The following is a 16,467-nucleotide window of genomic DNA, read 5'->3' as shown; positions in this document are numbered from 1 at the left end:
AGTGCATGGGCGAGACATCTTTAAAAAGACGTGCCACGTGCAAGCTCTTTTGTGAATAAGAGGAAATACTCCGCAGAGTGTTGAAGCACCCAGGGAGAAACGCACACACTGATGGCAGATCACTGCACAGATCAGCAGCAGGCAATGTGATCTCACTGGAACGCACCGTTACACCAATACACTGGAGAGCCACTCATCTCGTAGAACCACGAATAACTCAGAACAGGCTTGTAGGGAGTGAAGTGGTACTCTTGGCTCTGAAGCAAAAACATGATGCGAGATTGCCGGCGTCCTCCTTTTATACCCATGCGGTCGGACGGGTTTATGCTATGCAAATTCCGCAGACCCATGGCATTTCCATTGCCATTGGCTCGTTTTCTAGAACTCGAAGGTGATAGGCTTCTAAGCGAAACCCCCATTTCGTCATTCACTGACGTAACTCGTAGTGACTGAACGAAAGGGAAGAATAAATTCACGAGATGCATAATATGTGATATATAGACATTCTCAGTGAACTTTTAGTGACTTGAACCAGGGGAAAGGGAAGGTAGGAGGGAGAGAGGGATGCACAGATAAGGAGGGAGAAAAGTTTGGACAAGGTGATGTACTGTGCTCTTTCTTTAAGATCCTCTCTCCAGGGTACGTTTTATTGCTTCATTGCAGAGTGCGTTTTATCTCAGCTTTTGTCTTAGCAGGAAAATCAAGTCTTACAATCTAGAAAAATGTTACATGCCGTTACAATAAACAATCTTTGATCTTGAATCTTTCAAGCTTTCAAAAGCATCATAAATATGTCATAAATGTTCTTAATGGAACCGTAGAGGCCAATAAAGAACCTTTATTTAAAAGAGTGTGAGAGAAGTAGTGATGTAGCCTGTAAAAGTATAATTATTTTTCAGGATCACACTCCTGATCCCAGTTTGATTTTTTACATGCCGTATAGCGGCATTATTTTAAAAAAATGTTGTGATCAGAATGTCACGGAATGGTAAAAATAGTGAAGCGAGGATTCATGTGCGGGAAAGAACGAATTTTAATAAGTAATCAAAAATAAAAGAAAACTTCAACAAAAACTCCCCATAGGGGAAAACAAGACAGGCATCTGGCATAACTGGAAACACAAGGGAACATAGAACAACGAATCAGCAAAGGTTGTTAGCAACAGCAATCAGCAATTTTATTGGCGGTTGACAAACAACACAATGGTTCAGCAAAGGACTGCAAACATAGGGAGACTAAATAGGGAAGCAAACAAAAGAGGGTAACGAGGAAAGCAGGTGGGGCAATTTAATCAATAATCAGATAACAAGATGGGAGGGGCTAGACAATTGACAGGAGAGCACATGGCACAAGGAAATACATGACAAGCCATGTGCTCACAACAAACCAGACTATACACAAACACATGACAAACCGGGGGTGTCAGAGCTCTGTCACCAAACCAAGATACAGACCAGACAGAAGTGACAGAACCCTGACACATAATTTCTGTCTATCCAAAACTAATATTTAGCCTACATATTTTTCAGTGATACTCTACAGTTCATCTCATGAATATCCAGTTTAGGCGGCTTGCTATTAAGCACCTTAAACGAAAAGTGACTCGATCTTGCCAACCTCCAAAGTGCGCTTTTTAAATATTTAAATTATTTAAAATTCTAAGTCGCTTTCTTAGAGGGTTGAACATGGAAACACAGAAATACACATTTATCTAAAAAATCTCATTCTGAATCTTATTTAGCAGATGCTTCTTTCCAAAGCAACTTAGCGTTTCTAAGTCGCTTTGGAAAGAAGCATCTGCTAAATAAGAATCAGAATGAGATTATTTAGATAAATGTGTATTTTTGTGTTTTCTCATCTCACATCTCTCACATCTTTTCAGCTCAAATCAAGATTTCATGTCCATTTATGTACGTACTAAGTGTCCATGTGCAGTGTGTACATCGTCCCTGTGATTTTGCGTCATTCCTTATGTGGTAACTTGGTATGAAAAGACCACACAAGAGAGAGGAATGCAGGAGGGTAAATTTACTAATAATGTTCTTATTTTACAGGATTACATCAGCACGACCTGGCTATCCCACAGAACTGGACATACTACAGCAATAGGTAATTCCCACACAACACAAGCATATACAACCCCTAGTGGTAAAACTGGAATTGCTAAAAATAACTCAATCTACTACACCTTACTTAGGGGATTTCCAAACTTTTTTGTCATCTGAACCCCTTTGATCTAAAATATTACAATTTAACAACACATTTGCATGTTCACTTGAGAAACATTTGATAGCACTTGTAAATGTAAAGTGCTTTGAGTGCTGAGAAAACATCTATATTCAATGTAACAAATTATTATTATTATTATTATTAATTGTCATTATTACATATTTCAAAAGATGTGTACATTGCATTATAATATGCAATTCAATATATTATATAATGTAAACTTTTACATTTACAAATAAATTGTGCTGATTGTGCTTGACTTTCCAAAACATCAGTCCATCTCTTAGCTGTGGTTAAATGTCATGCCATGTTTGCATTTCCAAATATCTTCTGTCGAAATCCACACTTTAGGTGTATAGTACATTATTATGATAGATTTTATTGACTTTTCATCAATTTACAATCCCCATTTGATCTTTTTCTTCCTTCTGCGGAAAATGCTTGTCATCTGTGAAAAATTAGGCTTAAATGAGTCTAAAGCTAAATCTCCTGAGTGCCTTCAGCAGAATTTGGGTTAACTGAAGAAAGACCTGTTGCACAATCACTTTAAACAAGCATGATGTCAGTAGTGCGGTACTTTAAAAGAGAGAGTCCTGCCAGATAATCCACAAACACTATCAACAGACGGTAAAGTTAATTCCGGCAGCTTTACCACTTCTATAGCCTATACTTACACGTTGTTTGCTCGGTGGGAAATTTCACAACAATGAAGTTCACCGTTGCAGCCTTTCTTTTTCTGACCTGCATGGCACTGCTGTCCACAAAAGAAGGTAAGCAGAGGCATTTTCTGCATGTCATTTGCAATATCAATTGTACTTGATAATATTAAGTCTTTATTTTTTTTTAAAGGATTGAAAATTGTCATGTGTCAAGTCACCTTTATTTATAAAGCACTTCATACAATACAGATAGTTAGATCAGTGATGCAAACAGAATTCAGTTCTGCTATAAATCAGCTCTAAAGATGTGTTGAAAGAATTATTGCTCACTCTTATTTCTCTCTTTACATGAAGTCTTCGCTGCTAGACTGTTGGCTCCACAGCTGCGCTGCCCGTGTGTTCAAACATATTCAGGAAAACCAATTAATCCAAAACTAATTCAGAACATAGAGAAGATTCCTGCAGGAGCAAAATGCAAAAACATGCAGATCATGTGAGTGTGATATACACCAAAGATCAGTGCAATCTGAATGCATGATGGATGCATTAATTTGTTTTTTAATCAGAGTTCATTAAACCTTCTTTGTCTTACATAGTGCCACTCTGAAACAAGGACAGACCTGCCTCAATCCCAAAGATGAATGGGTGAAAAAGATCATCGAAGGATAATTTCTCATCTATGTTTATATGCAAAAGCTTATGGTGTTTAATGGTTATGGTTATTAGAGATCTGTGAAAAATGCATGCGTTCAATGCAAACATACATGTATCGTCTCCCATTGCAAAAATGTCAATACAACTCTGTTTGGATGCATGACTTGCTCATTAAAAGTGATGAATAGATAAACATTATGATAAGCAAATGTATGAAAGCTTGCATGATGGCAAATGGCATGGCAAATTTTCGGTTTCAATGGCATGGAAATATTTCGATAGTCCACTTTAGACATTCTAACTACAAGTAACTTTGGAACTACATGTCAACTAACTCTCATTAGAGTATTAGTAGAGTGTAGTAGACTGTCAGTAGACTGTTATGAGGTTATGGTTAGGTGTTAGGGTTCGGGTTCGGGTTAGTAGAATAAGTTGAACTTGTAGTTGCCAAGTTACTTATAGAATATCTGTTGGGGGACCAACAAAATAAAGTGTTAGCAGATATTTAGCAGACAGTCTACTAATAATCTAATGACAGTATTGACATGTAGTTGCAAAGTTACTTATAGTTAGTAGTAGAATGTCTAAAGTGGACTATCGAAATAAAGTGTTACCAAATTTTCTGAAAGCACTATTGCTCATCTACCATAAATGACACTTTGCATTTAAAAAAGTACAGAAAATATTGTGGAAATCATGTAGAAAATATGTTGAAAAAAAATAAATATTTTTTTAGTTTTCAACAAACTTCAGAAAATGGTCTTTGTCCATTTCAAGATGGCAAACTTTATATATATATATGAATGATATATAATAATTTGTGATAATTATAGCAGCAAGTAAGAAATAACTTTACTTTTATTAAATTAATAAATTCCACAGATACAAATAACATTTATGAAATTAATAAATTCCAAAGAAAGTCATATGGGTTTGAATCTACATGAGTAAATGATCACAATGTTTATTTTGTGGTAAACTATTACTTAAACATGTTTTGAGAGCTGATATTATTTATATTTTGATGCCTAGGAAAATTGTGATTTCATAATAGCCTACATAATGAATGATGCAAGAATCCTCTTTTTTTTTTATTTGCATATCTTCCACTGAACTTCTTTCTGACATGCATAATGGTGCATACAGTACATGATTCATGTAATACAGAAGATTCATTGACTAATCTCAAATTACTTTCCTCCTGCATGGAAGTCATAGTGGCGTCCATTGAACACATTTGCTGAAACTTGTCTTGAATTTTTATTTATTTATAAATTTTTCTTCATGTATTACGCCATTAAATCCATTCATGCATTTTCTTCATGTATTACGCCACATTCTGACCTCTTTTTTTTTTTTTTTTTTTTCTTCCAGATAAAATGATTCACTTTGCACATGAACTTAACTCATGTACTCTGTATGACCACTGCTCTGTTCAGTCTCTCAGCATGCAGCAGAAAGGAGGACTAGACCATTATTTGGAAATGATTTTTTTCCCACAGAAAACATTTGCATCACATAGAGCATGATTATAGATAGATAATCATTTTTATAAATGTGCCTTGGAAAAAGAAAAAAAACATTGCTGGTGTGCATCTTGAGACAAAACACTGACATATTTTAAGTCTTAAGTTTTAAGATATGTCACTGCAAGTTTTTTTTCAGTTACAGTTTTTCTCCATTGGTTTGGCTCATTTCTTGAAACAGAAATTACATTCTCAAAACTTTAAGATCATTTGGCAAAACAGTCTTACAGTTCAGCACATCACTATAGCTCACTTGCAAAAGCTCATATCTCTCCCAAAACTGTTCACTCATGCTTTAAAACTAAATCTGTTTCCCATATAAAGAGTCAGTGCCACGAAAACGGCAAAGATCCTTCTCAATTGCTTTGGCTCATTTCTTGAAACAGACCGGACGTTCTCAACACTCTTGGTGCTTTTGCCAAAATAACGTGGATGGTTCGGCACAACACCATGGTTCATCTGCAAAAGTTCATACCTCTCCCAAAACAGTTCACTCATGTGTCAAAACTAAATTTCCTTCTCATTTAAACAGTCAGTGCCCCCAAAATGCTTCGTCCCTTTGACATTGTGTAAGCACTGCAAGTCAAAATGTTTAGATGTTTTGTCACTATGGCAGAGGACCATTGAAATATCCCTCATGTCCACCTTTCAGTCTTAGCCCAGTCCTTCATTGACATTGGTTACTGTACTGTTTTCTGTCTAGCTAACAGAATACAATTGTGTATAAAACTGAAAAAAAGAAATAGGATTTTAGGGTAAGAGTAGCCTCCAAGGTTTGACATCACACATTGCACTCATACTGCCAAGGAAATTGTAACCATTATCATTCACACACATAAAGTAACTTCCATACATCAGAGTAAAAAGAAAATGTATACAGCATAATATACTGTAATATAAACACACAAACAAAAAACAATGAAAATGATATGCAGCCTACAGTGCTGTAAATAAAGCTGGAGTTTCACAACTAACAGTTCTTCACTGGTCGCTGTCCTCACCCTCCCTCTCCTGGCCACCATCCTCACCCTCCTGGCCATCCACACGCTGCTGTCTGTCTGGCCACAGATTCTCGTCCACATCACAGTGTATATTCTCCCTTGCGATGCAACGAGGGAAGAAACTGCGTGCATGTCACAACCATCCCCTACACTGATCTCTTGTAATATCCTCACACGCAGCGTCCATTGCATGGAGCAGGGACCTCTGATCTTGAGCCCGATGCTCATACACTCTCCACCTCCAAGCGGAGAAATACTCCTCAATAGGATTGAGGAAAGGAGAGTAAGGTGGTAGGAACACCATGACCATCCTTGGATGAATAGTGAACCAGGCCCTGATGAGCAGGCCACGGTGGAAATTCACATTGTCCCATACAATGACATATAGTGGTAGGTGAGGCCAACAGTGAGACAACCCCCAAAACAGGAATGGTTTTACAGGTGGAGGCCACTGACATTTTTTCCCTACTCATCTTTTCAGACTGTTTTTCACCAGTTTTGCATTTGGCTAGGGTCAGTGTCACTACTGGTAGCATGAGGCGATACCTGGACCCTACAGAGGTTGCGCAGGCAGTCCAGCTCCTTCAGGATGGCTCATCAATACGTGCCATTGCCAGAAGGTTTGCTGTGTCTCCCAGCACAGTCTCAAGAGCATGGAGGAGATTCCAGGAAGACAGACAGCTACTCTAGGAGAGCTGGACAGGGCCGTAGAAGGTCCTTAACCCATCAGCAGGACCGGTATCTGCTCCTTTGTGCGAGGAGGAACATTATGAGCACTGCCAGAACCCTACAAAATGACCACCAGCAGGCCACTGGTGTGAATGTCTCTGACCAAACAATCAGAAACAGACTTCATGAGGGTGGCCTGAGGGCCCGACGTCTTCTAGTGGGCCCTGTGCTCACTGCCCAGCACCAGGGAGCTCGACTGGCATTTCCCATTGAACACCAGAATTGGCAGGTCCGCCACTGGTGCCCTGTGGTTTTCACAAATGAGAGCAGGTTCACCCTGAGCACGTGACAGACAGGAAAGGGTCTGGAGAAGCCGTGGAGAATGTTATGCTGCCTGTAACATCGTTCAGCATGACCGGTTTGGTGGTGGGTCAGTGAGGGTCTGGGGAGGCATATCCATGGAGGGACGCACAGACCTCTGCAGGCTAGACAATGGCACCCTGACTGCCATTAGGTATTGGGATGAAATCCTTGGATCCATTGTCAGACCCTATGCTGGTGCAGTGGGTCCTGGGTTCCTCCTGGTGCACAACAATGCCCGGCCTCATGTGGCGAGAGCATGCAGGCAGTTCCTGGAGGATGAAGGAATGATACCATTGAAGGGCCACCACGCTCACCTGACCTACATCCAATAGAACACCTCTGGGACATTGTGTTTCGGTCCATCTGACATCACCTGGTTGCACCTCAGACTGTCCAGGAGCTCAGTGATGCGCTGGTCCAGATCTGGGAGGAAATACCCCAGGACACCATCCGTCGTCTCAGTAGGAGCATGTCCCGACATTGTCAGGCATGCATACAAGCACGTGGGGGCCATACAAACTACTGAGAACCATTTTGAGTTGCTGCAATGAAATTTCAGCAAAATTGACAAGCCTGCTGCATCATTTTTTCACTTAGATTTCCGGGGTGTCTTTGAATTCAATCCTCTGTAGGTTGATTATTTTCATTTCCATCATACGATGTGGCATCCTTTCGTTCATAACACATTACCCAGTCCATATTACAGTTTTTCTCGATTGGTTTGGCTCATTTCTTGAAACCGAGATGACATTCTCAAAACCATAAGGTCATTTGGCCAAACAGTCTTACAGTTCTGCTCAACATTATAGCTCACTAGCAAAATCAAATATCTTTCCCCAAACTCTTCGTCCATGCTTCAAAAGCAGATTCCTTTCCCCAGACTGATCTCATGAAATGGCGTATGTATGACACGCCAATTCGTATTTCCATTTTTGGCGTGTTATCAACACGCATAATCGCTTTTCAGCGTGTTTATCAACGCCGTTGATTTACGTTACATTACTGTATATAAATATATATGACCTACCCCAACCGCGTCCCTAAACCTACCCATCACTCGGGTTAATACCATTTATGAGTGTTCCCCTACCATCCTAGGAAAAAAAATATTGCTCCCCAGATGTAAATATACATTTTCCTCAGTTTCGCTCGGACATTTAACGGCGTACACATACACGCGGAATCACTCGGACGTTTAACGGCGTACACATACACGCGCGTGGACATACACGCGGAAAGCTGAAAATGCGTATTAATAACACGCCACTTGACTTGAAAGTGGCGTGTATGTTTACGCAAAGTCATGATGTCATGTTGCTTTCCCATATAAAAGGTCAGTACAGTCAAAATAGCACAGATCCTTCTCAATTGCCTTGGCACATGTGCATTCATTTAGTGCTTTTGTCAAAATAACCTGGATGGTTTAGCACAACACCATGGATCCCCTGCAAAAGCTCATATCTCTCCCAAAACAGTTTATCCATGTGTCAAAACTAAATATCCTTCTCATATAAATAGTCAATGCCCCCAAAATGCATTATACCTTTGGCATTGTTTAAGCACTGCAAGTCAAAATGCTTAGACGTTTTGTCACTGAGGCACAGGTCTAGCAACAGAATACCACTATGAATAAAACTAAAAGATTTTACAGTAAAATCAGCCTCCAATAAACCACTCATACTCAAGGAAACTGTAAACATTTTTATTCGTACAAAGAAATGTTAACATTAGAGAACATACTGTGAAAAGAAAACATATACAGGATTCTGTAAATGTGAACAGTTATAAACACAAACAAAAAACAAAAAAATCTCTAGCCTACCATACTGTAAATAAAGTTTCAGAACTATAGTACAGTAATATTTTCAGTGGTCGCCATTGTCACCCTCTCTTTCCTGGCCACCATCCTCATCCTCCTGGCCATCGACGCGCTGCTCTCTGTTAGGCCATAAATTCTCATCCACATCGCAACGGATATTTTCTCTTGCGATGCAGCGAGGGAAGAAACGGCGTGAATGTCTCAACCATCCCCTACATTGATCCCCTGTGATGTCCTCACATGCAGCATCCATTGCATGCAGCAGGGCCCTCTGGTCTTGAGCCTGATGCTCATACACCCTCCACCTCCAAGCTGAAAAAAACTCCTCAATTGGATTTAGGAAAGGAGAGTAAGGTGGAAGAAACTCCATTAGCATCCGGGGATGGGTGGTGAACCAGGTTCTGATGCGTGGGCCACGGTGGAAGTTCACATTATCCCACACAATGACATAATGTGGTAGCTGAGGTCCTTCTTCACCTCTCTCATTTTCCGGGATCAGATCAGTATAAAGGTGGTCCAAAAAATTGAGGAGCTTTTGTGTATTGTAGGGCCCTAAACTGGGAATGTGTGTGGCCACACCTCTTTCTGATATAGCGGCACACATTGTTATATTTGCTCCTCGCTGGCCTGGGACATCCACAGTGGCTCGGTGGCCAATGATGTTACGGCCACGCCTTCGACCTTTGGCCAGGTTGAAGCCAGCTTCATCAACGAACACTAGGATGTGAGAGGTTTCGTTGCCTTCTAATGCCATTATTCTCTACAATAGAATAAAAATAAATCTAATCAGTCAAGTAGAGACAGATACTGCAGGGAGGATCTAAAGTACTGTAAAAAGAGGGAGTGAAAAACTGAAGACAATTTCTAGGCAAAATGCTCTAGTCACACAAAGCTGGATTCTGAAGGTAAAAAGGATAAAGCAAAACAAAAAAAAGTGGTAACCATGTCTTACTGTAATAGTGTTACAATGATAGACAACCAGTAGTTGACTTACATGCACATACTGGTACCGCAGCTCTTTCACTCTGTCAGAGTTTCTCTCAAATGGTACCCTGTAAATCTGTTTCATGGTCATCTGATGTTTCTTCAATACCCGGTCTATTGTGGAGATGCTGATACATTGTCTAGAAGGATTGCATTACAAATCTGTCTCAGTGTGATGGCATTATTTGCAATGACCATGTTGCATATTTCTCGTTCTTGTTGTTCATTTAGAAGTTTTCTTCTGCCACCCACTTGAGGCTGTCGTCCAATCCTAGACATACAAGTCAAAGGTCAACACTGTAAATTTGTTACAAAATGAGTTACCAATGTAATTGTACTGCTGTTTTATGGTACTAAAAGTGTGATGCACTGCACAGTGACTGGAATACTATTCACAGTATTTTCTCCATTTTTTTTTCTTTGTCATTTTTATAGTATCATATAACATCACATGAAGATATTACAGTACTCTAGGCCTACACACACACCAACACTGAATAGTTCAATAGAATAGTTCTGTACCTGTTTTCCCTGCGAAAGGTTTGGATGATGGAGGAGACTGTAGACCGAGGCACATTAGGCTGCACTCGGCGACCTGCCTCTGCCATTGTGAGGCGATGGTTTATAACGTGGTCAATAAGGGTGGCCCGGATTTCATCTGGGACATCATGGTGCCTCCGTGCTCCTCGGCCTCTTCCCCCTATTCCTCCACGCATTCTCACTCCTCCTCTTCCTCTTCTTCTTCCTCCTCTTCCTCGAGCAGGAAGTTGCTGTTGTACTTGGCGAGGTGCTTCCATGTTCACACTGCAAATGAAACTGGCCCCGGGCCAAGCTCTGTCTATATACTTTTGGCAGCAGTCATAATCATAGACAACACCTGTCAGGTAACTAAACAAACTGTTTGATTGGTCATCTGAGATGTGGGAAACTGCTCCTTCGTTAGTTCTAATTTCACCTGATTGATTGTCAAGTACTGTCATAAATTTATCAAATGTTCCAAGAAATTCTTTCATGGTATTATATCTTTGACTAATTTTGACAGTTGAACAGACAATTGTGCATATGATGACTTACACAATGAAACCATGCTGATATGTTTTGGAGAGAGTAACCATTTCACTGAAAAATCAACTAATCAGTTTAGATCAGCAAGATCTATTTATTTGGAAAATGTGCTAAATGTGGGCTGATTGTGCTAACTGTAGCTACTTGTACATAATCATTTGAAAAAAAGCACAGAGTCACTTGAGACATGTACTAAAGCATTTGCAATTTGATAAAACCAATGAAAAATGACATTCTGTTGTGAACAATTGCAAGGTGGTTTGGAGATTTGTCCATGTTATTTTGAGAATGTCATCTCAGTTTCAAGAAATGAGCCAAACCAATCGAGAAAAACTGTAATGAGGGATTGAACAGGTGTTCCTAATAATCCTTTAGGTGAGTGTATATATATATATATATATATGCACACATATATACACACATACATACACACACATATATATATATATATATATATATATATATATATATATATATATATATATACACACACATATGGTATTCATGGTATTATGTTTTTGACTAATTTTGACAATTGAACAGACTATTGTGCATGTGATGACTTATACAATGAAATGACGCTGACATGTTTTGGAGCGAACAACCATTAGACTGAGAATCAACAATCAGTTTAGATCAACAAGATCTATTCACTTGGAATTTGTGCTAAATGTAGGCTACCTGTACTTAATCATTTGCAAAGATGTACTGAGACATTGAGACATGTACTTAGACATTTGCAAATTGATGAAATGAATGAGAAATTCAATTCTGTTGTGAACAATTGCCAAGTGGTTTGGAGGTTTGTCCATGTTGTTTTGAGAATGTCATTTCTGTTTCAAGAAATGAGCCAAACCAATGGAGAAAAACTGTAAAACAGCTCAAACATGCATTTTAGTCTGGGACTAGCTTAAGCCTCATCTGTTAAACCAGGGGTAAATGTTATATTTTGTTTGTTTGATTTTTCACTAGTTTTCACACATGAAGTATCACTTAACTAAAACTGATATTTAATGTTTTTGTACTGTATGACAAGTTTTGGTAAGAAGATAACGTTTTCTTACGTGCAGATCAGATCAACACATATGTATATGTGTCCACTAATCGTCCTTACTGACTAGTTCTGGATACTTGACAATTCATAATGATGTCGGACCCAGCAACTCCCCATGGTATCTTGAGCAAAATTATTAAATATCGATCAGTACATTGTACTTTTAATACTTAACTACATTAAAAATCAAGTACTTTTGTATTTTTACTTGAGTAAAATTGGAAAGGAGTACTTTTACTGGAGAAATGTTTTATGAAAGTATATCTATACTTTTACTCAAGTACTCAATTTGTGTACTTCGTCAACCACTGAGTAAAAGTCACACTGTCAGCAGCACAACAGGCTTGTTCCACACAAAGCATACACACACACACACACACACACCCACACACACACACCAGAGTTTACTACTCTTTTATAGACTTTTCAGTTAATGTTAAACTACTTTGTCTCAGTTTTTTTTTATTCTGTAGAAGAATAGATAGACAGACGGACGGACGGATAGACAGACAGACATACAGACAGACAGCCGGACGGACGGACGGACGGACGGACAGACAGACAGACAGACAGACAGATAGATAGATTTTACTAAATAAATCATAATAATACACTATATAAACTATATACACTATGTAATATTTGGGCTATTAAAGAAATGTTCCACCTGTTGTAAGCAGACAAATATGAATCACGCATGACTTTTGGTTAAAGCTTTGGTAAACACAGCTTGGGACTCCAGGGGGATTTTGACCGTGGTAACCTGGAGAACATGAGATGTGTCCAGATGACACACGGCTGATAGACATGTGAACAGATACAAACCACATATTTACACACAAGCCTTCACATGCACATGAAGAGACACACAAACACACACAACGGTTAAAGGGGAAGTGGAATAAAATCACCACTTTGTATCACGAGGCCTTTGAAATCATATAATATAAGGCCGAACAGCAGCACAAATAAAGGCATCTGATCTTGAGTGTTCACTCGGAAATCAACAGCAGAAGCTTCACCCATCATGAACGTCTTCCTGATGTTAACCGTTATTGTAGCCAGCATCGTTCTGTCCGGTGGTAAGCTTCACATTCATTATCTGTTATACTTTGCTTCACTAGAAATAAGCTGTTTTTTGCCGGCCATGTCAAATATCTCCATCAGGACAAATATGTAATATTATTTCTAAACAATACTCTCTTACAATGTGCGTATGTAGTTTCATTGGAAATGAACATCAGCATTTCAGCATTTTCCTTGGAGCTTGCTTCACATTCCTCAAAGCCATTGCACACTGTTATTTTATAAATCCCTTTTTGCACAAGGTTAAAAAACACATGTGAGTTAAGAGTTGTGCAACTGATGTTGGTCTCACTTTGCTAATTTGGCCTTCTAGCCTTTCTAACCGTTGTCTATTTTTCCTCAGCTGTGCAGCCTCTTGGCACAGGTTACAACAGCCGCTGCATGTGTCTGAAGCTGGAGTCCAGGATCATCCCGCCGGATAATCTGCGGCGTGTGGAGATCCTGCCTAGAGGCCCTCACTGCAAGACTACTGAGGTTATGTAAGTACTTCCTCACGGAGTCATGCGTCTTCCTGAAATATTTCCATTTAGTTAGGTATAGGATGTTGTAAATGTTTGAGGGTTTTTGTCGTAACTGAAAATTGCACAAGCTTGTATTTTATTAACTGATCATTTATTTTCATAAATTTTCACATCAGGCTTGAATATGAAAATAGAGCTGCAAATTCTAATCAGCATAACCATAAAACCTAATAAACACACTACCTTTTAAGATTTTTAATGTTTTGAAAAAACAAACAAAAAAATTGTGAAATATATTACAATTTAATGTAACTGTTTTCTATTGTGATATATTTTAAACTGTAATTTATTCCTGTGATCAAAGCTGAATTTTCAGCATCATTACTCCAGTCTTCAGTGTCACATGATACTTCAGAAATCATTCTAATATGATGATTTGATGCTCAAGAAACATGTCTGATTATTATCGATGTTGAAAACAGTTGTGATGCTTATAATATTTTTGGGAAATCCATGATACATTTTTATAAGGATTATTTGATAAATATAAAGTTTTAACAAAAAAAAAAAACATTTATTTGAAATAAAAATCTTTTGTGAAATTCTAAATGTCTTTACACTCTTGACTGTAAATGATTACATTGTTTAAATTAATGAATTTTAAGCTAATTGTGATTTTGTACATGTACATTTCTGAAATACATAACTTAGACAGTTTCCTCTGATAACAGATCACTCTAAATTGTAATGTGGACGATGTGTATTGTGAAAAGCACAATAAATATTAATTGAATTGATTAATTTAATGTGTCCATGTTGAATAAAAGTATCTTACCGACCCAAATCTTTGAAACTACTGTATCTTCTACATAAATCTTTTTCTTTTCTTTTCAGTGCTGGTTTATCAAGTGGAGAAAAGATCTGTCTAAACCCCAGGACACCATGGGTTAAAAGACTCATTCTCTTTATTGAGAAAAAAGAGCGAGTGGCCAAGAAAGCATAGAAGACATTTATGTTGTGACTAATATTCTATTCTCACTACTCACAAGACACCGTAGCTCACTGTGTTTAACAGAGCACTTAAATGCCAGTTCTTGAAAAATAAGAGTTTTGTATTCTTGCATTCTGAGTCCCTCATTTTGACTGATATGTGTCTGTCCTGTCTAATGATTTCAAGACACCATGAACCCAATGATGTGCTACACTAAAGACACAGTCTGTTACACTGCATATATTGTATACTGATCCAATCAGTTGTTAATCATTCCCTACGGCAAGGAGTTTTTCCTCAAATTTTTAAAACTGCAATTCTGTGCTCAGTATACAGACCAGTCTCTAATCTTCCATTTCTTATTAAAAATAGTATAAATTTCCAGCTCAATGACACCAATAAACTGGAATGAAACATTTCAGTCTGGCTTCCTTACAAACCACAGAACAGAGAAGGCCTTGATAAAGGTTTTAAACAATCTGCAAGTTATTCAGGACTTGTTCTTCAGGACCGAGTCTGTCAGGTCCAGTCCTAGACTGGTTCAGATCCTACTTAAGAAGCAGGGAATACTATGTTACACCTCTAGATGTTGTGTCATATATTGTGGCGTTCCTCAAGGCTCAATTTTGGGCCCTCTATTATTTATAATAGCAATAAATTATAACAATATAATTGTGGATGTCACAGAACTTTCTACTGCTGAACAAAGATAATCTTTATGATGATGATGAATCACTCATGTTTTATACTTTGTTCCTTTGGATAATAAAAGCATCTGGCAAAATATTAAATGATGATAGTATCTCTTCTCATTTTTTTTTTAATTATACCAGTGAAATATAACGGTTCAAATATACAAATAAAAAATGTAAAATAATGTCAAAAAAAGTAATGTACAAAAACATGTAAACAAACTAAACATCAACATATAACACTTGCTGGACAGTTAGAATGTGGATATGTGTGATTTAATAACCAGAAAACACTAAATATGAGCTTTTGGTTACCAAATGAACATGCATATATTATTGATTTTTACTGGTATTTGCCAAATGTCATATTCGCTGGAACAAAGTTAGTTTACTGATGTAATAAAAAAAATCTTCAACAAAATAATGAAAAACGTATAAGTAGATGTTCAGAAATAAATACATACACGTCAAATGATAACACAAGAATAAAATAAGAATGTATATAGGCTATATTATATTATACAAAAATGTGCAGTCAGAACAAATGGGCCTATATTTGAATTTCTTTTTCAAGAACTAAAAACAAAGGTTGGTTTTACTGTGCTTATGTATTATGTATATTTAGCAAAAACTAAAATTAAATGTATAATATAGTATTCTGTCCTATATATACCTATAAGGTATATCAGGTATTTGTTACTTCCACTTTCAGTTTGTCGGTGTCATGATTCTGCCCTCTTGTCCATGTGTTACTCTAGTCTTGAGGCAGGATCATGACAGGCCCATGTTTTGTGTGCGAGCACATGGCCTTTTGTTTGGGCTGTGTGCTTGTTGTCTCCTTACCCCGCCCCCTTGTTCTCCTCGTTTGTCATTGTTTCATCAGTGTCACATGTTGCCTCATTATTTTCTCCCTTATTTAATCCCCTTGTGTTTGTTGTACAATATCACTCAATATTACTATTAAATACTATGGTAATGTCGCAAATGGATCCTACCTGTCGCGACATTCCCTTCTTTGCATTATCTCATACAATAATCTTTTATCATAGTAAAATCTACATAGCCTATCATTCCCAACAAAAGTATTGTTTAGTGCAAAACATGTTGAAGATTAGTGGACAGGCAGTCGATTCATTAAATAAGCTATTTTCTCACAAAAACGGTTCTGGCTCTTCTCCATCTCCATTGATATCCATTAAAAAGAAAAAAAAAAA

At 38.0% G+C, this 16,467-nt stretch overlaps 3 protein-coding genes across 3 annotated transcripts; 2 read left to right on the top strand and 1 right to left on the bottom strand.

Annotated features, from left to right (window-relative positions):
* Window positions 1–2,720: 2,720 nt before the first annotated feature.
* Window positions 2,721–4,267, top strand: LOC311079834 (interleukin-8-like). The gene is made up of 3 exons (XM_084109564.1): window positions 2,721–2,999; window positions 3,243–3,381; window positions 3,485–4,267. The coding sequence occupies exons 1-3, from the start codon at window positions 2,936–2,938 to the stop codon at window positions 3,555–3,557; spliced, it is 276 nt and encodes a 91-aa protein (XP_083965690.1). The 5' UTR covers window positions 2,721–2,935; the 3' UTR covers window positions 3,558–4,267.
* Window positions 4,268–7,986: 3,719 nt separating this feature from the next.
* Window positions 7,987–11,218, bottom strand: LOC311080333 (uncharacterized protein). Its single transcript, XM_084110249.1, has 3 exons — window positions 10,427–11,218; window positions 9,915–10,175; window positions 7,987–9,680 (listed from the first exon to the last, which is right to left on the bottom strand). Exons 2-3 carry the CDS (start codon window positions 9,993–9,995, stop codon window positions 8,967–8,969), a joined length of 795 nt encoding a protein of 264 aa, XP_083966375.1. The 5' UTR covers window positions 9,996–10,175; window positions 10,427–11,218; the 3' UTR covers window positions 7,987–8,966.
* A 1,734-nt stretch (window positions 11,219–12,952) lies between these two features.
* cxcl19 (chemokine (C-X-C motif) ligand 19) lies at window positions 12,953–15,348 on the top strand. The gene is made up of 3 exons (XM_084110464.1): window positions 12,953–13,105; window positions 13,453–13,588; window positions 14,465–15,348. The coding sequence occupies exons 1-3, from the start codon at window positions 13,051–13,053 to the stop codon at window positions 14,571–14,573; spliced, it is 300 nt and encodes a 99-aa protein (XP_083966590.1). The 5' UTR covers window positions 12,953–13,050; the 3' UTR covers window positions 14,574–15,348.
* Window positions 15,349–16,467: the final 1,119 nt, after the last annotated feature.

Source organism: Abramis brama, assembly GCF_963993115.1.
Source record: "Abramis brama genome assembly, chromosome: 3".
In the NCBI taxonomy this organism is placed as follows: domain Eukaryota; kingdom Metazoa; phylum Chordata; class Actinopteri; order Cypriniformes; family Leuciscidae; genus Abramis; species Abramis brama.
Note: the sequence above shows the minus strand (reverse complement) of the source record. Positions and strands in the feature narration are given on the sequence as shown.